At 42.2% G+C, this 27,311-nt stretch overlaps 1 protein-coding gene across 1 annotated transcript in view; it reads left to right on the top strand.

Moving 5' to 3' along the window:
• igf1rb (insulin-like growth factor 1b receptor) overlaps positions 1-27,311 on the top strand; it is a 36,140-nt gene that overhangs the window by 2,152 nt on the left and 6,677 nt on the right. Inside the window, exons 2-8 of the mRNA XM_029499160.1 lie at positions 3,725-4,291; positions 22,685-22,988; positions 23,368-23,504; positions 23,970-24,114; positions 25,574-25,782; positions 26,004-26,130; positions 26,589-26,824. Coding sequence (XP_029355020.1) covers positions 3,725-4,291; positions 22,685-22,988; positions 23,368-23,504; positions 23,970-24,114; positions 25,574-25,782; positions 26,004-26,130; positions 26,589-26,824 — 1,725 coding nt within the window. The remainder of the gene's footprint in view (positions 1-3,724; positions 4,292-22,684; positions 22,989-23,367; positions 23,505-23,969; positions 24,115-25,573; positions 25,783-26,003; positions 26,131-26,588; positions 26,825-27,311) is intronic.

The raw sequence follows: 27,311 nt of genomic DNA, 5'->3' as shown, positions 1-27,311 counted from the left end.
CCTCATCAAAGCTGCAGAGATAGGCTTGTGTACTCAGCTGTTTTGAAATGTGTTATTGTGGGAGGAAGGCGAGGGGGGGGGCGGGTGGCGGCGCTTTATTAAGCCCCTACACCTGCTATCGGTATTTTCATTTAGCTGGTGCACAACATGTGAAAATTTGATCAGAAACTTTTGTTTGGGATTTTCACATGCGTGATCAGGAGCAGATCCCACGAAAGACAGCCATACTGGCGTTGCACTGAGGCCACAGAGGGCGAAGCGGCGAGACTGTAGTGATGTAACACCACCAGGCAGTGTGTCTTTTTACAGGCCTGGGTGTTGGGATTGAATTAACAGGTATGCAGCTCGCTGACAAGTACATTACAGCAGAAGACATGACTGCCATGCCAGGATACTGCCTTCCTTAAATCACACTGAAGGGCCTCAAGATTTAAACACTCTGCAGTTTCGGTTGAAACACATATATCTCTTTACCCTCTTCTCAATGTGACAACCAAATTATCCCCGATTAAAACGTGAGATACCGCTGAAGGGAGCAACATTTTCAGCAGGAGTCACAGCTCCTGTGAAGCAGGGCAAATGCAATTATAAAGAAAATAAATGTGTAAGATCATAAACTTGATTTTCACATTTCATGTGTGTTCTATCTGCACTATTTTCTTCGTGCCTGTTGCTTCTCTCTGTAGGTATTTCTATCTGTTCTTGAAAATGAATGAGGGGTTCACTGGCAGAAAAGTGGATGTGTGAGGCGGCTTTGGTTTGTATGTTATGTGTCATACAACGTGGTGATGACATGCGTGGCCAGCCCTACACTTGTTGCTTCATGCTCTGAATGGTGTTTAAAACCGAAATATAAAATAAGATTAATTCCTCAATCCCTTTTTTGTCTTGACTGTAAAAAAACAAGAAATGCCTCAGAGCTGCATTTATCTCTGCTGTGGCATCTGGAATATCCCTTCTGGTGTAATGTTAGAGAGTTGAAGTTGGTACTGTATATTTATGAAAGTCAACATTGTCCTTTCATTGCCTTTATATGAAATGGACCAACAAAGTTTCTGTAAATTAATCGGAATATAATATTCCATCAACAAGTGACCCATCAATCTCAAAGAGATGCAGTTTGTTTTATCACTGGCCTGCAGCTTGAATTTTTGTGGTGTCATACAATCGTAGACTCTGTTAATGAGTGTGTGACTCATGATGTCGTGTACGGTCATGACTGAGCTGCTTGGCTGTAAGATCCTGATTTGCTTGATATCATGTTCACCAACTCCAGCTGTGGTTAAGTCCTTTTTTTATTTTAGGGTAAAAATAAAAATACACAAAATAACTTTAGACACTTAAACTGGTGATGTTTGTGTGCTGCTGATTGTTTCTGGAGCTTTCCACGTTTTGCTTTGCTGCAGCAGAAATTAAAGACGGGGTTGTTGGTAGTGATTTTATTATAATTACTATTTACTGATTTACTTAAATGTTTACATTGAGCACCAGTTTTTAGAACACTTTCTCTTGACCTGAGATATTAATCTAATAAAATAATAATAAAGCAGTAAAAAAAGCACCTAAATTTGGAATTTGCTAGACCCTTGAAAGCAAACCTGTCATATTGTTCTTTTACTTCATTTTAATATTTTACTGTGTACAGCTCTGGGAGAACACACATAGCCAGCAGTATGTGGCTCCACGTTTTACAGTCATTAAACCTGCAACTCCAGCTCTGGAGTTTAATTGTAAAGAGCGGTCTTTCCTAAACCTCTGGCCATCGCATTCGTACAGTAAAACTTTTGTAGATCAGCGTTAAAGTGATAGTGTGACAACCTGTTAGCTGGTCTGTGAGTTTTCCATGACTCAGTGCCCTGCAGCTTTTGAAGTGTAAATGCTCCTCACAGTGATGTGCGATAATGGCCTCCATGTTTCTGTGGGTGCTGCTGGGGCTTCGGGCTAAGTATTGTTTAGAGCGCAGCACGCAGGTGGGAGCAGAAGCTGTAAAGGCAAACACTCCGCCTATCGTCACGAACCATCAGCAGCGTGTCTTTCCAAACTTTTCCCGATGCGGGTCAGGATTAGTGAAAGGCCACACGGGCTCCAGACCAGCGGCCTCGTTTTCAGCCTGTTGCTTTGGTTCAGTGCGTTTCTCTGTCTGAAAATAGAACTGGACCGGCTGTCTGAGCGGATATCAAAGTACAACCAAACGAGTTCAAAACACAACAAATGAGAGCAAATCTATTTTACAGCCGACATAAAAGAGCGTAAATACACGTTTTTACAATTTGTTCACATCAAAAGGGCGAATGTCCTTTTGATGTGTGGTGTTTGATCAGAAGCCCAGACGTTCCTCTTCTCCTAGATTGAATTCACTGGATCATAATGTACACAGTCTGTTACAGGTGGAGACTCTGCCTGCACACAGCGCCTGTTAGCAGCGCAGCTCGTAGCTCAGGGGATGGCTGTGTGTTGAAACACCAAACTATGGGATGGATTGCCTTGTCATTTATAATTCCCAGAGAATGAATCCTGCTGACTGTGTTAATCCTCAGACTTTTCACCCTGCAGGGTTAAATATTGCCTGTCATGTTAACTGAGATGATATACTCTGTCACCTTTGGATTTTACCTGACTTTTTCCACTGGGACCGACATTACGTTGACACTTCTGAGTGAATTATCTTGACATTTAGTCGAGAGAGTCACTGATGTTTTGTAATAAATAGCGATTTCAAAAATTTGAAGTCGTGCTAGTTTGCAATCCATCTGTTTTAGTGTTGTGGTTTGAGTTTAGTGTCAGTGAGCACGCTAAAATTACATTTAAGATTGTAAATATTGTCCCTCATACACATCACCGTGCTTGTATTGTTGTTTGAGTGTGTTAGCGTGACATGGCGGCTGACAACTGTCTTCTCATGAAGAATGATGTTGTCACACCACCTGTGAAACTGCCCCACGATTATTTTTGCCCTTTGGTTAAGAAGTTGTTCTATCATAAATAGTGCAGTTAATCATTTAGTTTTCTGGACTATGCCTTTTCTAGCAGAAGAGTTTACAGGCCCTTACTGTCGTCGGTATTATGAATGCTTTGTGAAAGCAGATTTTATTAGAATCATGGGTGACATGTCAGGTAGACACAAAGGAAACAATAGCCCGCAAGTAGAGCAATCCAAACTTTACTGCACTGTTAACCTTAGCTTGAATTTACTTTGTCACACCATGTTAAGTTGGCATTGAAATTGAGAAGAGCAAAGATAAACATCTTCTGTCAGCAACAGCACAGCTCAAGTGTACAGTAAATATTAAAGAATGTATTAGATAAACACGGCTTTATAAATATCAATATTTCAGGAATGTTTTGTTTATTGTTACATTTGTCAGCTATCCGTTTCAAAGGATGAAACGAGAAGTGTTCAGATCATTTTGAAATATGTTTTCTCATGTAATAGCTTTTCTGTAAAGCTTTAAAAGGCGTGTTGGGTTTACAAATGGAGAGCATTAAATAAAAGGAATCATTGAAGATATAAACTATAAAACAAACAGGTGTTAGATATTTAATGGGAGACACCTGAGCCCTGTTAAAGGTTAAAACAAAAAATAATAATATTGAGTTTAAAGCGACAAGAAAGAAAATTCCGTTTTTATTTTAGCACAAGGCTGCATCTTAACAATCAATTGAAAGAAGTCCAAACTGTTTCTGATTGCACTGAATGTGACTCTCCCTTTGTTTTGCCCTGCAGTCTGCGGTCCCAGCATCGACATCGGCAATGACATCAAGGAATTCAGGCGGTTAGAGAACTGCACAGTTGTGGAGGGCTACCTGCAGATCCTCCTCATCGGTGACAAAAACAACAACAACATCAACCAGGAAGTCTTCCGCTCCCTGAGCTTTCCCAAGCTAACCATGATCACCGACTACCTGCTGCTGTTCCGGGTGTCCGGCCTGGACAGCCTGAGCACGCTCTTCCCCAACCTCACCGTCATCCGCGGGCGTAACCTCTTCTACAACTACGCCCTGGTAATCTTCGAGATGACCAGCTTGAAGGACATCGGTCTGTACAACCTGAGAAACATCACCCGCGGCTCCATCCGTATTGAGAAGAACCCCGAGCTCTGCTACCTGGACTCCGTGGACTGGTCCCTCATCATGGATGCCGAGTTCAACAACTACATCGCCGGGAACAAGCAGTCCAAGGAGTGCAGCGACGTCTGTCCAGGCATCATGGAGAACAACCCCCAGTGCACAAAGACCATGTTCAACAACAACTACAACTACCGCTGCTGGAATTCCAATTACTGCCAGAAAGGTAAGCAAGACGGTTACACATGAAAGCTCATCAGAGATTCAAATCGCAAATGGATTGTGACAGTCCAACCTTTGGCCTGATTTGTAAAGATATGAATTTGGGGGTGTTATGAATGACCTGTGCTTGCAGCAACCTTCCTTTTCCTTCAGCTTTTTTGTTCAGGCTTAAAGGAAGGAGGACTACAGTGAGATGTTATGCGCGGTTGACTTGTCTGCAGACCTTGGCTGTAACCTTCAATATCTTGGCCGTGAGGAGCTAAAGAGCTAAACGGTTGTCAGTTTAGACTGCAGTTTTGCCTCAGCCCGTGTCAGAGCTGTGCAAGGTTTTCTGAATATGAACTACTGGCTGTCAGATTTGAACACATGTTTACTTAAATACAAAAATGTTGTGTTTTAGTGTGGTTACCTGCAGGAAATCACAGTGCACAGCATTTCTCTGAAAAGAGGCAGCACGCCACATATTCAGGTGTCTGATGTCAAGTGTTCTCACCCACCTAAACAAACTGATTTTAAAGAAGTAAATGTTTCAGAGTTTAATTAAACTACTCCAAGCAGAATGAGGGTGAAGTCTCCCTTTAATTTTGTGTTTACGACTGCAGTGTTTTAGATGACTTGTTTTGCTGGTGCATTTCAGACAGTGTGTTTTGGCTGACTTAGTCTGGCTGAATTGTTTCCCTGGTGACTGGCGCCTCGCTGCAGACTCAGCATGTTGATGTTTTCAGTCTTGTGACATGAAACTGTCGCAGGACTGGCCTCGGTTGCATGCATGTGCACGCACACACGCTGCTGCCATCGTGAAAATACACTCTAAGTGCAGACACGGGCAGGCGCACACATTGACAGGCAAAATTACAGAGATGCAAATATGTCTGACATGCTCGCATACGCCTGGCCTGCTTCGTGGGTTGGTGGAGTGGCAGAGTGTGGGCATGTTGGAAAAGAAATCCGGAGGTGGAATATGCTGGAGGAAGACATGTTGGATGGATGGGGGTGTTGGAGGAAGATCCAGGTGGAGTCAACTGGAGGAGCTGGACTCTGTGCTGTTTATCATTTCAAAGCTATAGAAAAAATAAAATGTGGATGTCTCACCTGTATATATTTGTAGTATTTGTAGCATCTTTCAGCATCAATCAACTAGATCCTGGATTGAAAGTTTAAATATAATTTGTGTTATCGGAATTGTGTTGATGTTGCAGCTTGAACGTTGTCACACTCTGGACTTCAGGATGATTTATGTCAGGTTTTATCAAAGTAATCAAACTGATGATCAAAACAATAGTCACAGTAAGCCTTTTTGCCTGTTTGTACCAGTTGCACAAGCAGCCAGTGGTAAGGAGGTGAAGTGTAACAGTGTGTAGACACCTTTGCTGTTTCACCTGGTACAACAGTCTGATACAAGACTAACACGTTGTTGTTGTTTTTTTGTTTTTTTTTTTGTTGTTGGTTTTTTTTTTTCAGAATGGGGTCATGAGGGACAGGAAATATATTGAATATTATTTTCAAAAAGCCAAAAGCTAATAACAAATTCCTTCAACGGTTGTACTTTTATGTACTGCAACAGTAGCTGCTGACTACTGCTCAACAACTAAGGCCTCTTTTTACACCAGTCAACATCTGGCTTTTGTCAGCAATGTGAGAGGATGCAATCAGCATTCGCTCCTGGGTCAAATGACTCACAAGATGTCACAAGTATTTATTGGTTCCGGCGCCGATCAGCAGTTTCATGTTGCTTACATTTGTGCTCCTTTTCCGTGCCATGATGTATTTCAGGACACAAATGCAGTAAATAGACCCGTCACCTGCCGGATGTAGCGCCGTTAAACTGGGGAACGCTGTCGCTATGCTGCAGTAAGGGATGCAAAAACAAGTTTTAGCTACGCAAAATCACATAACTAAGCAACTCGCCTGGAAGCTACAACAGTAACTCAAGGATGAGGTGTGACAGATCCAGTTTAACAGTTTACACAGCGTCTAGCAGCTCTCAGCAGTTTTGTATAGCTTCATGCTAGGACGTTGCTTCCTGTATTTGTGCGTGAATGTATCCTCGAGGTCTTAGACGTTTTGGGGTGAATACCCTTGAAGGGTGTAAATTTGATTATTACAACTTCTGCTACTACAGCTGTGAGGGTCATCTTTTCAACGCTGATGCAACAGCGACACTTTGAAAAAGGTGCCAATACCTAAAAAGGAGACCATGTTTGATCCACAACTTTAATAATGGACTTTTTGCTGTCAAAAAAATGAATCAATGCTACATTACTAACCCGAGGAAAAGGCTGCTGTCATCATCAACTCTCTGCACACTGCCAGGGCTGGGATTGATAAGCCCCCCGCCCCCCATTAGCAGAGCCGGGGACATCCACACTGCTGGCTGATGTGCTTGGCGTGGAGTTGGATACGGCACTTCCGTCTGCTGCCGAAGGTATCCCAGCCATCACCAGATGCTTCATCACATGTGACATATTTAGAGCTGGCGATGGCACGTGATGCTCCTGTTCTGAAATGACACAGGGCAGATCATTCAGAGGACCATTTTATGTTGATGGGTTGGTATAATCATATATGAACAGGTGCCATGTTGGCAGCCAGTTTCAGTATTCAACCCAATCCCACTTAGACTGCAACAATTGCAACTGAACCCACTTTCAACATCAATGCGGGCTTTAGAGCAGCGGCCACTCTTCGTTTATAGCTGCGACGTCACAGTTCAGCAGATACTTGACCTCTTCTCCTCCAAACTCTTGACTAACTGCTGGTAGCTTGCGTTGCCTTGGTGAAAAATCTCCTCTCCTTTAATTTCAGAAGTTGTGTTCACCATTGAAACGGCAAACAAAACAGACCCGTGGTAAGGGCTGGGGGAGTCGTAAACAATTTCGCCAGCCTTCCCTCAAAGCCTCGGGGTTGCAGTTTGTCTCAGGCCACGTCTCAGAATCTGGTTGACCAGGCAGATGGGATACTTTCAGGCATGGCTAATGTGTTTGTGTTCCATTGGCATCCTCCTCTCTAAGAGGTAGACATCTTCCGCTAAGTCAGTTTAAATTGACTAAATATAGAGGCAGCGGACAATGACCCCATGAAGATGCAGAAGCAGTCTGCTCCGCTCCGCAGGGAGTGTGTCAGCCGGGGCAAATGGGCCATCAGTGGCTGCTGCCTTACAACAGAATTGTTTTAGAGAGCAGAACACGAGCTCCACTGCTCTTACCGCAGAGGCTGCATTGTTGTGCTATTTATTAGGCGCTTTATTGGAGAAGTCTGGTGGTTGTAAAGCCGGGCTTCATTAAAGCGAGGAAGGCCCATGGCGGCGGAGTTTAGATGGCTGACCAAAGAGCGCTGATTTCCTTAAGTTGGTGTCTGGCAGCTCTGGTCGCTGCAGATCAGAGGCTGCCGACATCCAGGCCTGGCACCAGTGATAACCTGGACCTGCTGCACTTCATGCTCCATGTTTGTTTGTTTGACGAACATATTATCGTGTTTGTCGTGTGTATTTGTGATGATGAGTGATGTTACCTGCGATCTGTGGTGTGAATACGTGCCTTGCTCACAGTGCTCATGCTGTGCTGACGTGACAGCCAACCTCGTATTTGCAGGGAGTGTATTTCCAGAGCAGGTCATTCGTCAGATCAATAAATAACTGAAGGGAAAAGTGCTAGCCCTGTTTCTGTGGAGTGAATATAAAGGACATGCTTTCGGCCTGAACACATTCATAAAAGTGTTAGAGGGAAAACAGGGCTCATGGTCTGTTTCCTTCTCTGGGAAAGTTTTTTTTTTTTTTTTTTTTGTCATGGTGGTGGGGGCTGCATTCTCCCATGTTTACTTCCCTCATTTGTTTTTCAGAATCTGGTTTGGGTGTTTTGTCTCGTACATAACTCATATGCCTCTTCTTCTGAAGAGCCATGTCTGTGCATACTGGGGAACAAACACACTGTCTCTCACTCTCTCTCTCTTTCCCCTCTTTTCTTTCTCAAACACACAAACCCGCACACACGCTCACACATTGAACAGCATGGGGGATGTTTTTCCGGTGCTTTGTATGGTCTGAGGAGATGAAAGCACATCATTAAAGTACAAAGTAGGTCTTCTGGGATTTACTGGAAGGAATTTTTGTCTTTTGTTAACCTCCGGCTGAAGGGATTACACATTAAACTGGAAGGATTGTCTTCAGGGTTGTTCTTTAGCCTGCCACTAGATTAATTTACCATACTTGACATGTCACAGTTTGCTCATTTATATTTATAGTCACTCAGCTGACATGATATCCTGATGAGGTAACGGACCTCATTCATTAATATTCCCAGTATTCAGAAGTAATGTGCACGTGCAGGTAGAATGTTCTGCTGTGAATTACATTAAATTGGCCTTGTTGCTTTTTTTGAGCTTTTACAACTCAAGAGAAGAATTGTGTTTTTAACAAATTTCTTGTAGATTCTGAACTTCTCTGACTTTGGTGACTTCTAGTGGTAGAGTCAGAAAAGACAACACCCAGAGATGAGATTAACTTTTTAAAGAAAACGTCTTCTTGGGGTCTGACTTTTGAAACACTTCTTAAAAAAAAAAAAAAAAAAAGGCAGCCTTTTTAATTCTAACACATTATTTTTATATTAAAAACATAACCGTATGTCTCTTTATACACTCTGCTGGGATTTTGCACGTCCAGGTGCCGAATTCATTACTGCTGCATCAGTGAAATTGGGTATGTGAGCTGACATGTATGAAATGCACAATCAGCTGGTTAGTAGGAAAACACGATTCTGTGTATGGGAAAGAGGGTCAGAGAGAGTCCAGCTCCTCCTGGCCCCCTCCCACTCCTGTTTTCTGGTTGGTGTTGCTCTTCTAGGGATAATTGTTAGAACTTTTAATGATTTCTGTGCAGCTGATTTTATTTTTTTTAGGGTTTTCTGTCGCGAGCCATCTCTGCTGTGTGTAGCTTTGAGTTTTAAGTTTTATTTAGTTCTTCCCAGTACGGCCCAGAGGAGGTCTCTTCAATGACAGAATACCTCCAGAACCCACTTCCTTTATCGATTTCCTCTCTCAGCTGGACCTTCGCCCTGCTCTTTTTTAAATAAAATCTAATGTTGGTTACAGTTTATTCTCAGTCATCATTTTCGTCTTTTCCTTTGTGAGGCTGACTCGGCTGCGGTCGGGGTCATGGACCGGTTCTGAGGGGTAACGCACCGTACTGGTCCTCTTGGCTACATTTGGAGACCAAACAGTTTTACTCGGACAAGTTTTCTTGCCAAAGGTCTCAGGTTTATTTATGTATGTCACATATGATATATTCACTGTATCATGTAAGAGGGAGCTGAGACCATTTTAGCAAAATCAGATGAGTCTTTGGAATGTAATTGGCGGATATAGAACATTAACATTGATCACATAAATGACTCGGGAATTTAGGGGGAGTTTGTCTTTGAGTCACATTTCATTTCACTTTCAGGATATTTGTTGTTGTGTTTCTGCTCCTTGTGAATTGATTTAATTAAAGGACCATGTGATGAAGATTTGGGGGTGGGGGGTGTTCAGCAGTTATAGAATATAGAAAGTTGTTTTCTGAAGTTTGTAGTTTGTATCCACATAAGAAGCCAACTCTCTTCCACCGATGCACTGGGCTTTAACTCGTCCTGCCTCATGTTGCTGCTGGTATGTGTCCACTCTCTTTTCGGGTCTGTTCAGATCAAGTCTGGCTGTGGTTGAACTCACTCTCTCTCTATTTATGCACATCGGGCTCAGGTAGGTTTTTTTTCCACAAGGCCATTTCTAAATGGGGTCGAATTTCTGGGCCTGTAAGGTGCGCAGTAACTTCAACATCCAGAAAAAGGTTAGTTTCAACACTGTCCAAATAAGCTTCTATCAAATTTTTTATATTCTTGACGTTGCTGTCCCTCATCTGTAACGACAGAGAACAGTTAAAGAACAACTTGCCAAATTTGTGTTACAAAGCCAATAGACATTAAACCAGCGCAACTGACCGGATGGCTCTTTGTGATTGGAGGTTTATGGTTCGGCTGCATGCAGGCTAACAGCGAGGTATTATACTCAGCTGTGGTGGGATATTTAGAAGGATTCGGGTGCAGCAGCAAAAATATAAAGGATGGGGAACAGTGTTGAAAGAGCACAGCAGAGAGAGGAGTGCAAATGAATGGATGATGCTGTGATGTGCCGAGGCTCCGAGTGTTAATGGATACGCAGCAGCTGAAGCTTTGTTCCTCTGCAAGGTTGTTGCTTTGAGTTCAAATCCGGTGCCATCAGTCAGCATCTCAATAAGCTCCGATATTGTTTATCCGCTATGCGTGTTTTTAAACGGGACATGCATCTCCGATTACACCTACTGTATGAAAACAGGAAGTACAGTAGAGCAGGACTGTACACAGCGACACACATACAGGCAACCAACAGATTGCACCATTGGCAGTATCTGGTGTATACATTATGTAAGACGACAGCAGAGAGGGTGGAGGTGGTAAGAGGAGCTTCGCCCCAGCAGAGCGCTCGTGTTATCCAGACAGTTGTGTGACCCGGCGCTTAGGGCTTAAAGAAGCCCAGAGACTCCACTGTGATTAGCTCCATACCATAATGTACAGAGCACAGACACCCCTTCTCACTTGTTATGCCGTTGGTATCCAGAGCGAGTTAGCGAGTTAGACGTTTTCTATCTTTTCCCTGAACAATTGTAATGCTAAATATGAGCTGTATAAAATTCACAAAGCACATACCTGCCTCCCATCTGCCACCTCTCCACTATTTGATTTCCACTTGACTGAAGATGAACACCATTCTGACTTAGATTTATATTTATGTGTTTATATTTATATGATAGTGTGACTATTGAACATATTCATGATCTTATTCATTAAGGGTTTTCATTTAATATGCCTTAAATCTCACAGGAAATGTGGGCTTAAATGTCTTTAACCTCATTGTGGGGACTGGCAATCACTTCAAAGCCTTTCAGAGCATGCTAAAGGCTAATGGAGCTAACTGAGAATTCAGGTCTGTCACGGTTTGCACGGTCAGAGTGAAAGTTTTATCTTGAGGTTGTTGACATGCAGCTCCTGTATAGCGCACAAACAACGTTCATTATAGATCATCATAGATGCAGCAGGTGTAGTGCTTCATTGGCCAGATAAATATGTGATGAGAACAACGGCAACAACTTCATGTAGCTAAAAAGAAAAAAAAAACAAACAAATAAGGATAAATGGTGTCTAACCATAAAATGGATTACTCAACAAGTCAAACGAGGCATGAGAGTGACGCAGCTCTGTTATATGACACATTTCTTTTTTATTTTTTTCTTTGTCTTTTTATGTTCGGGCCTGTTTGGTGTATTTTCTATAAAAGTCCTGCCTAAAAATGCATCATCAGTTATTACAGGAGAATTTATCAAAGAAAAAACACGGCCCACAACGCGAGACTTCTGTTTTTAGATGCATCAACGGCAGATTATATACAGTGAGTCAGATTTCCACGTTGAGTCATATTTAAACGATTTGTGAGAAACTAAAGGTCAGCACCGCTCTTTTTGTAAGCAATCAGTAAAATATCCTATTTAAATATGATGATCATGTCATTATGGGGATTGGAACAGCAGCTTTATTGTGTTTACCTACAGCCCCATTCTGAAAGCAGCTATTGATCACCTCGGCTAAAATCGCAACAGACGATGACACACAACTATTCCTGAACCCCATACCCTGACCCAGAACCCGGAGGCTGTCAGGGCTGGTAATTACAGGGGATGCTTTGTAAACCAGGCACATCCATGACTACTTTTAGTGAACAGTCACACCCATCTGTGGAATTCCTGGAAAAGAACATTACTGGTTTGGCTGTGTTGAAGTGCCTACTGTAATTATGTGGCCTTTAATTGTGCTGTGTTAACACCGTCACATCGGGATGAGCTGTGACCAGTGACTGAGATTAGTCTCTGTTTGTGGATTTGATGCTGGTTGGATTTGGTTAGAATAGTTTATGATTTGTTATAAGGCTGACTTCTCATCATTTCTCTCTTCTGCAGACACGAGTTAAAGAATGAAAAAGACTTTAGACTCCAGATTATTAGGGATGTTACCACCTCCATATAGAATCAACAGGAACAGTTTGAAACTTTAATCCTGTTTCTCACCCACTACAGAGCAGTGCTGAGGCTTTAAAGCCACAGCCACACTAATAACTTCTTATTCTAAAATGAAAACCACCAGAGTGATCACAAATGTTGTCACAGAACCGTTCCTGTATTCTGGAGGTGGGTGTGTCGTCGTAAACAGGAAACAGATTGTCCACCTTGCTTTTTGCTCGGCAGCACAAAACACGACAAAAAAGGAGCAGCAGCGGTTAAAAGTAAAACCAGAGCGTTTGTACCATTATAAAATTAAGACTTTTTCGGTTTCTGACTGTTTGGTCGGCGGTCAGATTAAAACGACACCACCAGAGGAAACTCAGCATAACATAGTTACACTGATGTGTTTTAAAACCAAAACGTATTACTGTACACGAGGAGTTATTTTTTTTTAGTAACATGGCAGAGAAACCTCCATTTTCAGTACAGCATGCTGTCACATACCATGAACACGCGAGCTTTTCAGCCTACGCTACATGAAGCAATTTCCCTCTTTTCCTGCCATAATTGAATTTGGAACTGCAGTATTTTTCTCTACAAACCTCCTTCCATGTTTGGCCATAGTTGGCAGGTATCAATATCATATCCATACAAGGAAAACAGAAAAGCTTTGGGAACTTGTTCTGGTCCAATGAAGCATCCAAGAATTCCATCCTTGAATTGTGGTTGCAGCAGGTTGCTCAGGATTTTTTAAGGCTTCCTGAGATACTGTAGGTCATTTGCACAGCAGTTCTTTGCTGTCAGAAGGTAAACAGGAATGTTCTCCTCAGCCTCCTTCATCCTTTTCATTAAATTCCAGGGATATTTTAGTCCCATGGCAAGTAAACACACAAACACAAAGACTTAGGAATGCAGACTACTCCTTTTAATGTGTGTTTGTGTGAGAGGAATAAAGTTTTACAGCTGAATTGACTGGCTTCTAACACAATTCTAACATTTCAACTAAAAGTGGACTGATGTCTCTTTTCATCGAAGGTTTGAGAGATGATCTTCTGCAGGCAGCAACATGGACGGAACGATGCGATACAGTCCAAGTGAAAGTTGTAATAGTAAAGTCAAGGACCTGCTTCCTGTTTATACAGTATGTAAAATCTTGGACTTGATAGCTTCTCTTTTTGGACTGTAAGTGATGAAGTTTAATTATACATCTCGTTACATTAACTGCAAAAGTTTCGTCCCCATTAGCGCTGATGTTTTAATTGTTTTACAAACAATGTTAGAGCAGTAAAAGATGAAATGGTATCTTGTTTACTGAAAACAGCAGTGATCCCAGCGATCCCTAAGTGGTTTAGACTGCCTCAGTATTTACTGAATTTTGACATTTTCCCATAGTAAGGCATACTGAAGGAGATAAACATGGGAAATGCTTGCAGGCCTAATATGGCCCTGTTTGTGTAGTTTGTGAAGTTCCATGGAAACTGTACTGTATGACTACACCGTCAGACAGTAAATACAGTTTAAATATTTCCAACTAAGTTTGTTAAAATTGGGTTTTGTGTAATTTCCTGTCTCAGATTTGGGATTGTGGCACTCAGTGTGTGTGTCAAGGCCAATTTTTCTGAGATGTCAACAGCCGTGCCATTTGACCCAGACATAATTACAGACGTTCTTGTAACCGTCTCCCTTTGTTATTCCTGCAGACCCTTTTTTGATTTGTCTTTATGTCTGAAGGTCAGTCAGCAGGGGGACGACAAGAATTCCTTCCGTCTGTAGTTTCAGCTGACCTGACAGATACTTGTTCACAACAAGTCCCACAAGGTTAGCTGTTAGCTCTGTTTAGACTAGATGTTCATATATGATATATGTTTTCTGACTTACAGTTTAGCGTCTCTCCTAACTAGCAGAGTTGTGGAACAGATGAAGGTTATTTTTCTTTTTAAATTCCTTTGGAAGTTCAGTTGTAACATGGAGATTTGATGTTTAAACTGTTTGTAGAAAAAGTGAGTTTAGTTTGTTTGTCCTAATGGGCAGATAGTTTCAGATGATTAACAAAAGGACCAGAAAAGTTTTTAAAACTTCCGCTTCCTTCCTTTGAGTTGTTTATTTGTTGCTTATTTATCGCTGATGATCATAAGTTATTTTTTTTTCTTGCTCTATGTGAACATGCTCAGTAGATTATCTACCTGGAATAAATTGTGGATATTTATACTTTTGCTATGGTCACCCAACATAAACTAACAGAAACAACAGGGATTTTCAAACATTATGTTTGGAACAGGCAAAAAGAGTGTAGTAATGTTATTTAAAAAAAATGAATGCTGCTGTAACTATTTTCTGTACAATGCTTCCTTGAAGGAAAATGAAGTGCTGCCGTCTTTGTGTCTGATAAGCCGTCACACTGGGCCTTCTGGTTCATATTTCATCTTCTCACCGGTGCCCTGCAGCAACATGCCCACACAAACAGACCGTCGCAGATGTTTTATCGCCAACACACTGAACCACTTTGTATCGTTGGCCCTCCAGTTTGATCTTTTTTCACGTGTCATGGATTTTCTTTAAGTATGGTGGGCCAGCACGGCCATCGCCAGGTGTTGTGTGGCAATAATTAGCAGAAGACAACTCTGACGCTTCTTTGAAACGTTCCCCAACCTTTTTGTTTTTTTCTCGTGAACTCCTATCAGCTCTCTTCGTGGTCACAAGCAGATTCATTACTTGCAACTCTCTACTTAAGCTTTTCTATTTCATTTACTATTTAGTTTATTAGTCTATTAATTTTAGGTCTCTTATGTCAACCATTCATTTTGACTTATTAATATTTATTCATTACCTCTAGGAGACCGTTTCGACTGTTTGTCTCAGAACTACCTGAATTTCCAGAGATTATACATTAATTAGAATTGATTTGTTTCATTTTTTTTTTTTTTTTGTTTTAGCTCAGCTGTATCAGCTGTTTAATTTAATGTTAAGCATTTTAGCTGCTCCATCTAGTTGTAGCTGTTTAGTATTAACTCTTTTAACTTAAATTACTTTTAGCCATTTGAACTTCAGTGCTAGTGGACGCCCTTTATTCCTGCAATGTTCAGTTAGCACAGGAGACTGAACGTGTGACTATACTTTTAATTTATATTGTGTTTTGTATTTAATATTTTATCACCTTATTTCTGGTAAGGAACTGCAGAAGTATCTTTTGGGCTGCTCCTTGGTAGGGAATCCATACATCGGACCACATTCCCTCCTAGAAATTTATTTATGTGCAGAAGTGAGATTTGATCTATAGTCTCAGGAGCTACAGTACGACGTGATGAGCTGACTTCAAACTAGGAGTGAATTCCCTTTTTATTCTAGGAGCGGTGCAGACAGAAAAGCATGCCCGTCTTTCATCACTAACTGGAATGATGTTCTGAGAGGGCTTCACCTCTGTTAGTGTTTTTCCCACTGAACAGACTGTAATTATCAACAGGAAGCTTCAGACCACACATCTCCTGTGGGACGACGACTCCTTGCACTGGGAGGAGTGAGGGAGGAGGAGGAGGAGGAAATCCAGTATTACTTTTCATATTCTTGTCAGCAGCTGTGAGCAAAGTAGTTTTTTACCTGTCTGTAATAAACAGCTGATGCTGACCGTGAACCCGCCTGAACTTGTTTAGGTGTCTGTGTTGTTGTTCAACAAATCTAACTATCTGTTCCTCAGTAGAACTGACAACTTGTATGGTTCCTTTTTGCACACGATTAGTTTTTTAATTAATTCTGAAAGACCCAAGTGAAACTTAATCATCTAAATAGGATCCAAAATAACTCATCTCTCCTGTTCCCAACGATCAGTGATTGTCTCCATCCAAAAGCTGTGCAGGCTTGTTTTCTTTAATACAACTTGTACAAAACTTATAAAGCATCCAGCGTTTTGATTGTGTGACTGAAATATGAACGCAGTGATTTCTGCTGCTCATAGATCCAGGCAGCTGTTCCAGTTGATGATGTGCTCACCCTTTTTAGCGCCCCCTGTTGTTGAAAGCAGTTTACGGGCAGAGCGGCGGGTTTGTCCGGCTGGATGATTGTCAGGTTGTGATGTGTGGTATCTGGTGGGAGGCTGGAGATGAACTGGACGGCACTGGTCAGCCCTGTGTGGAGCCGTGAATGGACCGAATGAATAGAGAACCCTGTTCCACTGATGCGAATCACCCTGCAGACACGACACTTGCTACCGACTGACTGCTTCTCTGAATGACTGATTCACTGACTGAACCTACACACTGACAGACTGTCTGGTTGTAACAGAGCCTGCATTGTGTGAGACTGGAAACACTGAAATATTGTTGTGTTTTCTGTCCATCATCACCTTCTTGTTCTTTCTGAGGAGAATATTGGTTTTGTTTATTTCCCAATTGAGTATGCGTACTGGAACACACTGGGAAGCCATGGAGTGCAAGGAGCTTGGAAACCGAACAAGGATGATAATTTCCACTCTGTCACATACCAAACTTTGAAAGGAAATGGGTAAAACAACGCAAGCCGCCATGTCTTTTAATCATTTAATAATTTCGGAGTTGCCCATGAAAGTTAATAAATACATGCAACAACGTGCATGGAAGCCTTAAAAAAAACAAAAGTTTTCTAATGAGATTTGTTTTCAAATCGTCTCCTTCTACCGAGACTCAACTTTCCACAATCACAATCTGATTCTGCATTGATCTGCAATGGTTTTGAAGGGAATCGAAGATAGGGCTCCTCTTGGTTTATATAAAAACATCAAAAATGATGTGGTGACGACATAAATGCATTTAGACGATGTGCTTCTTTGGGTTCCTGGAGTTAGGTCTTGGTTTGGACGGGGACACGGCGAGGAGCGATGCATCACCGTTTCCCCTTCATGTACTTACCACACTATGTTCCTCTGCAGCAGGGTGGTCGCTCCACTCCGATTTTCCCATCCCAAACAAGCCAACTGCATAAAATTATAAAGGAAGGTTGATCAAGCTAATGTTGAAGTGCAAGTGGAGCCTCATGTCTCCTCGGGGAACTTGAAACGCACCATTTTTTTTTTTTAACCTGTTAAATTAGAAGAAAATTCAGCACTTCATAAAAAGCCCATGTTTGTCCACGTGCGTAAAGTTAATTTCTAATTGAATCTATATGTACATCAAATATAACGTTTGGTGGACGATATCCATCCATCTTCTACCATTTGTCGGTTCCCGGTTCGTAGGGGGTGCTGGAGCCAATCCCAGCTCACTTGGGCGAGGGCGGGGCCACCCTGGACAGGTATTTGCCCTCATTAGTATACTCGGTTTAGAGATAGTGGCGTGAGATGGTCATGCCAGCGTGCACCACTTCACTTTGAGATGTATGAATAAAATGTTCCTACTGTTTGAGGCATTTTCTAAGGTAGGCAAAGGAAAAATGAGACATTCTAGCCCTGCCAGGGACGAGAATCAAGTCTGTAATCCACATACAGTGAGTAGTGGCTGAATGCTGATGAATGAAACGGTGCAGATCGATATTCGTCTGTCTGCTGGTCAGTTGTAACAGAAACACTCACGTGGCTCAGACGAAGGAAGGTCAGACTCTAATCTGTCAGAGCTCCAGATTAAATCATTGCCCTTTTTCAATTAAATGGCATGGAAAGTGGTTGACTCTGGATATTTTATTTATGTTCATTAGCTCTGAACTTTAATCAAATATTCCTGATAAGAGTTGGCCATTTAGAGTTCCCCCAACGTGCTGCTCCCAGCTTCAGCTTCACTGGACAGATCGCCAGTAAGAAGAGTTTGATAGTGGAAGGGTTCTTCCACATTTTCCACCTAAGAAGCAAAGTTTCTCCAATCTCTCCCTAAATGTTTAGATGTCTGCGTGCAAGATGATGTCATGACTTCACAAATGGGGAACTAGAAAGCAAACCAAAGGTCCGAAATGCAACTTCAATGTGATCACTTTCATGTGATCAGGAACTCTGAGTGCACGCAGACCAAGAATGTCATCTTCTGTCTTTTAAGATGAAAAATAAAAACAAAATAAAACATTCATAATTTTTTATGGACATAAAGTAATTTTTAGGAATTCAAAGTAATTTCATACTTAAAAGATTTTTGTCAGTGTGAATTTGTAAATAAAAAATAATGAATAAAAGTTGTGATTTTTTATTTATTTATTTTTTTTAAATTAAAAAAAAATGCTCTGTCCTGTGACATATCTGGAGGGTTTCTTTTAAACATTTATAATTGAGTTACAGTAATATTAATATAAAATAAAATTTATTTTGTCTTTGCTGTGAAAATCAGAAGTCCTGATCTTAAATGTCAGATGATGCTTTTGGCTGTTTTTAGTTTGTTTTGTTTTTTTCTGACATGGCAAAAACAAAAACTCTGTAATGTAGACTGAAGATAGAAAATGTATTAATCAGATAACGAGACATGGAGGTGAAGCGGGCAGCTGGCTAGTTTGGATAAGTCTGTTGACACACAATAACTTGAACCTCTGAAATATTAACTGATAAATTTGCGGCCGCTGTTTGCTGGAATCGAAGCCGATGCAGATCGGTATCTGTGTTTTTGAATCAACTGTGCCGTCATCAGTCTAGACATCTGCCTTTCCCTGTTATTGTTGTGCTGTGCTGCTGAGTAGTACGTACTGTTAAAGCCTGGAGCATCATCATAGCAGCTCTGAGTCTGTGTGGTACATCCTGTTCCTCTCACCCCGAGGACAGCGGCTGAAAACTGGGATCAACAATTAGAAAGCCTTTTAATTCTCGTTTGATAAGCTGATCAAGCCGGAAAGAGAGAGTGAAACCAGTCTGAGAGATATTAAGAATCAAAGAGGAGTGAAGCTCCTTTTGATTCATGTTTGTTACTTGTAGAAGATATATTGGTTTGGAAACCACAACCCAGATATTCTCCCGCCGTCTGGCGCTGACTGATGTGCATTTCTGACTTGACCTTCCTGCAGGCTGGTATTTCTTTTTCCCTGTATCGGCTTCTGACCCACAACAGTGACTTTTAGCCCACAGCTGCTGCGTAATGACAGTGTGGAAAAGGTGAATCTCTCTACTGCACACAACTTTTTATACTAACTTCCCAGGTTTCTCACAATCCCGTGTGAAAAATGCAGAAAATGGGTAAAACAGTGTAGTGTTATAACGCTGTTGATTTGAACATGTCATGTTATGTAGTTCAGTATTTAATATTAAGTCATTTATATACATACACAGGGTGTATAATAGGGCTGGGCAATGTGGCCTAAAAATAAATGCCACATTTTTTGTTTCAAGCCAAACTAAATTTATGATTTTAATATATATATATATTTTTTTTTTATAAATTAAAATGACAAAGAAATTCTTCAAAGCAAGTTTTGCTTTTATTTTGTTTAGATTTTATCATTTTATCCTTTATCCCTCACATGGGGCGGTGAAAGAAAGGAAGCTAATTTTATTTAAAACAAAATGTCCGAAACTATAAAATGTATTTATTTGCTTAAATCGATTGCTGATATAGTTTATAATGCAAAATTTCCATCAGTTCAGCCCTGTTTGTGATAGATTTTGTGATGCTGCAGTTCTGCATCAACCTGCCTCTGAGAGAGAAGTGAGGGGGAGACACAGGATAAAATCTGGGATCTATTATGTGGCAGCCAGCTAGCAGAGTGCTGAGGTACACTGTCTACCCGCCCCCACCCCCCCACCTCAGCCCACCCTGTACTGGTCAGCGAGGCAGGGGTGGGGTGGGGGGGGTTCAGACTAACTCCAACCTGAGCCTCTCTTCTTTGTACGTTATCACAGGGCAAAACGATACCTTTCCTCCGCTGCTCCCAAAGGTCAAAGGGTGAGATACAGTCAGTGGGTGGTGGTGGGGGGGTGCTTGAAACAGAGAAAGAACATTTTGTGCCTGTGAAATGCAGCACTGGTCGTCTCCTGCTGAGCACGAACGGTCGGTGGGACCACGCGGTCTGAAGGTTGTGATTGGCCTCGTGTCCGTCGGGAGGCGGGCAGCGAGGTCATCTCATGGTCACCACCTCACCAAGATGACGGGAGATTTCCTCTCCCTAAATTTAAATTCAGTCATCCACCTCAGCAAATGAGAAAAACTAACAACTTGTCAGAGAGCTTATAATAGTCTTTTGTTTGTGGTTGACGATACAGTTTGGGATTTCCTTAACTGGCAGGTTGGATCGGTGTCACAACAGAGTGTTTTCAAAAGCCTTCTCAAAGAGTGTGTTTTGTGTGGTCTGTATGAGGTTGTATCTCAAAATGGCGATTTTTTCCTCTGTGCTGATGATGCAAAAAAAAAAAAAAAGACACAAAACAAATGAAATGGATTATTGTTTTGGCTGATATTGCAATTTGAGTCATGATTTTTCTTTTTTTTTCAGTGGAGAGAACAAAGAAAAGATGTTGATGTGATACATCTGGGAGACCCAATGGAGAGGCCAGGAGCATTTCTGCAGCACCGCGAAACTTCTTCGACGATTCGTTGTGATGCATTTTACTTATTCGGATATCACACTCTTTGATAATTATTAGATCGATTGCTTAGCCCTGATTTCAGTTTTAATCTCAGCGAGCATCGGTATGGGTTTCTGATGAAACTGTGATTTCTTAGAATATAAGTTGAAGTAGCAGCAGCAGGTATCTACTCTGGCTTCAGTTTGTTTGACAGCTGGTGGAGGGAGCGTGTCCGAACGCGTTTCATCCGATAAACAACACATCGTTTCCCATAACTTCACTTTGTTTGGTGTCTGTTTAAACACAGCCCTGGCCTGCCGGAGCAGATGACATAATCGAAATTACAGCCTTTTTCTTCATCTAGTTGTTTATTGTTCAGATATCCCTGCCCCCTTTGTTTATGCCTTACAGGACTCAGACTCACTAACACACAAATAATTTCAAGCAATGACTTTCTGTGTTTCCATAGCAATTAGTGTTTGTTTGTGTGGCAGACAGTGCAAGCGCTTTGAAGTTTGGAGTCTTGAACGTCGCTCTGTGTGAATCAGCTTTTGTGTTGTCAGTTAAGCCGGCTTCAGGGTGAATGCTAAATGGGGGTTTTTATTATTATTATTATTTTTTCTCTTTCTCTTTGTTTCTCCGTCGGCTGTTAACGACCTCTGTCAGTATTTCTCTTGGAAGTGTACTAACGACCAAGCATGTCTGAGTAAGAACATCTATTTTCTATTCTTATTTTCTGATCCAAGGTGTGTGTCAAACTGTAAAATGAGCCCCTTAACGGCTCTAACCCCCCCCCCCCCCCTCCAACATTTAATTGAAATTCCTCCCCTGTACGGACAAAGGCTGCTGCGAGGTGTGGCTCCTCATCATACGTAGGTCAGCCCAGTGTTTTCCTTCTGGAGCTCCTCAATCAGTTTTTCCTGTCATCAGTTACAGTATCCTCTTATTTAGAGGGACACCACAGCAACTAGAAGAGTTATTTGTAGCAGTGCTCATTGGAAAACCTGGAGCGGAGAGGTTTTTGTGCCTGTTGGATCGGGGATCAGCCTCACGCAGTACTACTGGGCTCGACACCAACAACTGCTTTGGACAAAAGATCTGAGTTGATTGTTGGATTTGGTTTTCGTTCACTGTGTTCACATTTTATTTTATTGTATTTTATTTTATTTATTTTTTTTTGACAGAAGAAACAGAGTTGGGTTCTGTTTAGTTGATGGCCGGACATGGAGGCGCCTGCACGCCTGCCTTCCCGGTGAACGCCTGTTGTTGGTGATTTATGAGCTCTAATCTGGGCCGGTTCGCACGTTTGGAGGCAAATCATCTGTTCAGGACCATAGCTGATAGCATCCAACCAGAATCTGAGCAACCTGAAACTCTGCTGACCACATTATCACCTGTCCTTCTCTTGGTGCTGGTATATGAGCAGTCTGCTGATTTCCTGCTTTCCTTTCCTTTTATTTGTTAAGTTGGTACATCTAACTTTTTGCTATAGTTCAATTTTTTTACTGAGTGACTAATAAAATGTCATAAAATGAGAAACAGTGTCCATCAGAGCCCAAAGTGATGGAAAATCCAACAATACTCAGTTTGTAAAAACATGAAATGGAGCTAAACAGGGAGTGTTGAGTTAGAAAAAAAAAAAAGGCTCAATTATAATTCCTCCTCCATCATCATGCTACTTGTGTCCTCATGTTTTGGATGTGATGGTGCAGTTATTCCTGTCTGCTGATTAGATATTCAGATATTAAACAAAACTATACGAGTTATTGCCTGAAACTGCTCATTTAAAAAAAAAGCTTCCCTAAGTCCACTATGATCTGTGGGAAAATAGAACGCAAACTGGTGTTTTTATTTGTCTGCACAGGTAAATAATCCTCTTTCCCTCCTCTCTGTCTCCCATCCAGAGTGCCCTGATAAGTGTGTACGGCGAGCGTGCACAGCAGATGGCGAGTGCTGCCACCCTCAGTGTCTAGGCAGCTGCACAGTCCCCGGTAGTGACACAGCATGTGCTGCATGTGTGCATTACTACCACCAAGGGCGCTGTGTGGCCGACTGCCCTCCCGGAACCTACAAGTTCGAGGGCTGGCGCTGCATCAGCGTCGAACTCTGCTCCAAAGTCCACCTCCCTGACTACGACAGGTTTATCATCCACGGCGGAGAGTGCATGCCCGACTGCCCGTCTGGGTACACTCGAACGGCGCCCAACAGGTGAGCTGCCGTCTGTGACGAACCAGACTGAAATGGAGCTGCTGGGTGGAGGAGCTCTTATTGTTGGCCTGACATTGTTCCACACCCTGCTATTAGTTTCCATTCTGAAGTTTCTCCAGGGCAAGAACAGAGTGTAATAGAACAGCTACAATAAAGAGCCATTAGTTTATATAATGAGAGTCTCTGGTTAAATGTTGGAATCTCTCCTAGACATCGTTTAGCTGCTCCTGTGAAGCACTGACGTAAAATCTTTCAGAGACAGAAATAAAACTCAAAGGTCAGCGGAGAGCTTTAAGACTTCAGCTAAACAGTGTGTCAGTGAAATGACACACTGCACATTTACTGTCTCTCACTATCTCCTCCCCCTGTCTGTCTCCAGTATGTTCTGTACAGCCTGCGATGGCCTGTGTGATAAAGTGTGCGATGGGAAGGTCATCGACTCCATGGACGCTGCTCAGTCTCTCAAAGGCTGCACCGTTATCAAAGGCAACCTGCACATCAACATCCGCAGAGGCCGTAAGTTCTTCAGCGTGTCACAACACGGCGACTAATACTGGCGTCTCAATAGCAAGTCTGCTGCCGCCGGCGGACAGACGAGGTCACAGTCACTTCACAGCAGCCCACATGTTACATCATTAAAATGACCTGTGGGTTAGATGCTGTTAAACTCTCCAGTCAGGAAGAAATAAGTTTTATATATATTAAGTTATATTGAATGTATAGTACTATAAAAACAGCTTTGTTGTGGTTGGGTCGGCTGTGGATCTTATCCTCTGTGTGAAAGCATCCACATCTTCACTTGGAGGCTCAATGTCATTTCATACAAAAGCTGCTTTTGTGTTTGTTGACGATTCGTGATTGTCACAATCACAAAGCAGAGGAGAGGAGGGAGGGCAAATTATTAGATGGGATACATTAATAGGAGAGAAATGAGTAGAATCAGGCAGGACAGTTTAAAAAAGTGCGTTTCTGTTTTATTAGACAACATGGTGGCAGAGCTGGAGAGTTTCACCGGACTGATCCAGAGGGTGACGGGCTTCGTGCGGATCAGACACTCCCACACTCTGAGCTCTCTGGCCTTCCTCCGCAGCCTCAGATTCATCGATGGAGAAAGCCTTCTGGAAGAGTATGAGCACGCTCAAACACACACACACACACACACACACACACACACACACACACACGATGATGAACATACAGGCACACAACACCCATGCAGTATATTTCACCATTTTAAAATGAGTTCTCGTGAACATTCAGTCTGTTTTGTGTAGAAGTAACTTTGTGAAGTTTTTGTGTTCTAATGTGGCTTGTCAAGGTTGTTGTTGGACAGAATAACTTGCTTTCAGTTAGTTAACTGTAATATCGTCACTCAAATATAAAAGATATTCAGTCACGAATTTAGTTTTTAACTGCATCAGTGGACACACTGACCTGTAACCTTTTTTCTTTTTACTATAAGAAAATTAATATTAGCATCACCCTGATTTCCCTTGCATGGGCTTCCGGGTGACTGCAGAAAATAAATCACTCTTCGTTCTTCCTTTATCACCAGTTCCCCGCTGTGGGACAAAGGAATTTCAGTCATCTAACTAAGAACTGTTCAAAAAAACATCTGTGGATTAAAGACGAGAAGCTGAGAAATGCCAGCTGACTTTCTTGGCTTTAGGACTCAGTCCTGGGGGCATCAGGAGGCCCCCAACCTGGTGTTCAACTTAAATATGGTACACCTGATGGAGCACCAAAGGTTACTACCTGTAATGATCTGAGTTTAAGTCCCACCTATGGCCGTTCGCTGCATGTCGCCCTTCCTCTATCTTCCCCGATTCTCCTCTCTCACATCAAATAAATGCAAAAAGGTCACGGATCATAAGTTTGTAAGGTTAAAATACTTAGTGGAAACCATCAGACTCTGTGTGACCAAAAGAAACGCTGAGTTCCTTTGTGGTTGTGCAGCGGTGTTACAGAGTGGAGCTTCTTCCCTCACAAACTATCTTTGACAAGCGTTAACGGTGGTGTGCGGAGGACACACAAACCAACAACAGCCAAGTTTGATTTTGGCCTCAGTGAACCTGTGTATCTTTCCAACCTCAGTGTACAAAACTCAGTCAGTCACGGCTTCACCAGAGCAGAGTATTCCACTGTTTTGACCTCAGCCGGTCGTCCACAGCAGGACTGCGCCTCTGCAAAGTCTTGTAATTGCGACTTGTGACATTTCATAAGGTTTTGGAGCGGCAGCGGCAATAATTTTGTATGTAGCAAAAAGCGCCGGCCTCCAGCAGACGAAGGGAAGGTTCTCTCAGGGTTGTGGAGTGGCCTCGACTCCCTCCTCCGTCTGTTTCTCCTTGAGCTCACAGGAATCTTACTGCCCTAAGGCCCACATTACAGCCATTCCTAGATGTCTGGGTGTTACCCTGTGACTCATAAAAACTCCTCTCCGCACCATCCAGTGTAAAAGTGTTTTTGAAAATAAAACCTTGTCCTTGATGGGAAAGCTGACCTTCACAATGAACAGAAACAGCAGACAGAGACTACAGAAAGAAGTGACTGTGATTGATTCGTCCTCTCTTCTTTCCTCCCTGCAGCATGTACGCCTTCTCTGCGTTCGACAACCAGCAGCTCCAGTATCTCTGGGACTGGAAGCAGCACAATCTCACCATCAAAACAGGAAAGCTGTTCTTCAGAGCCAACCCGAAACTGTGCATGTCTGAGATCCGCAACATGTGGAACAAGACGGGCATCCAAGGCCGCTTTGATGAGAGTGATTTCCGAAACAACGGCGACAGAGCCAGCTGTAAGGGGTCAAAAGAGCCTCAGTATGAGAACCACAAAAATTTTAATTGCTACGTCCCGTACATGTGCAGGACCTACTCAAGTTTACTAGCAGTTTGCAAACGCGTCTTGTGTGTCTGACGTTGCTCTTCACCACGTGTGCATTAACTGCATCAGTCTGTCAATGAGACTCCAAGTGTTACAGTAATATATTGAAGCTCTTTGTTTATTACTTTCTTTCAGGTGAAAGTACCATTCTAAAGTTTAAGTCCAACAGCACCAGCAATACCAGGATCAAACTGACCTGGCAGCGTTACCGGCCTCCCGACTACAGGGACCTCATCAGTTTCATCGTCTACTACAAGGAGGCGTAAGTTCTTCGCTCCTCGGCTGCGTCCTTCAAACAGCAACAGGAACTGAAACTGGATTCCTCAAGCTTGTTCACTGACTCGTGACAAGACAAAATTTCACATTTGATTAAAAGGGAGTTTAAATGCGCTAAACATTAAATAATGATAATAAAAGTGACATTAAAAACAACGTGATGTTTTATTGTTTGTTTGTTTGATAGAATTATTCAGCTAGATTGTATTTTTTTATGCACAAATATGAAGAAAGAAACATTGTATAGTATTTTTTAATAGAGTTTAGTGTCAGTTTCAGCTGTATTTAAGCTGTGAATACATATGGATTTAGATTTTTCATTTTAAAGTCAGTCTCCTCAGTTCTGTACACGTGTGTGTCTGTATATTAAACAAATTATTATGAAGGAAGCTGAAAGGTTGAGGATTTCTTAATGCTCTGGGACACTAATTGCGTTCCTTGCAGGCCGTACCAGAACATCACAGAGTTCGAGGGGCAGGACGGCTGCGGCTCCAACAGCTGGAACATGGTGGATGTTGAGCTGAGGCCAGACAAGGACTCCGACCCCGGAGTCCTTCTGTCCAACCTGAAACCCTGGACCCAGTACGCCGTCTTTGTCAAAGCCATCACGCTGATGGTGGAGGACAAACATATGCCCAGTGCCAAGAGCAAGGTGGTCTACATCCGAACAAGCCCCTCAGGTAAACTGGGTCAAATGCTGACATCAGGGACGATAAATGTTCATGTAAAGGTGCTAGAATACCTAAATCAGCCAAAGGTTTTCACCTTACATCAGAGACTGTGGTGGACGTGACCAGTGATGAAATAACACAGTAAAATGATGGAGGTTTGTTAAACTGTAATTCTACTCACAAAGAGCTAATGTTCTCTTCACATCACTTCTTCTTTGTCAAATGGATGCAGACTTGTTTTTGTGATGACACTGCGATAGCTGGATTTGATGCAGATGTACTGTAAAGAGGTGGAGAGGGAGGGAGCTTTTAAATAAACACAGCTGCAGCTCAAAGAGATGAAGAAAAACTGATTTGCAGAAACTGTAATACAATTAGATGAAATGGAAGACCGCTCTAAACAAATCCAGCTGCAGTGTAAAGGCATAGCAGCAATGTGATGTCAGCAAGTCACATCTGCACTGGCAGAGTCTGCATCCTACCCTGAAGGAGGGAC

The sequence above is a fragment of the Echeneis naucrates genome, chromosome 3, assembly GCF_900963305.1.
Source record: "Echeneis naucrates chromosome 3, fEcheNa1.1, whole genome shotgun sequence".
Classification (NCBI taxonomy): Eukaryota; Metazoa; Chordata; class Actinopteri; order Carangiformes; family Echeneidae; genus Echeneis; species Echeneis naucrates.
Note: the sequence above shows the minus strand (reverse complement) of the source record. Positions and strands in the feature narration are given on the sequence as shown.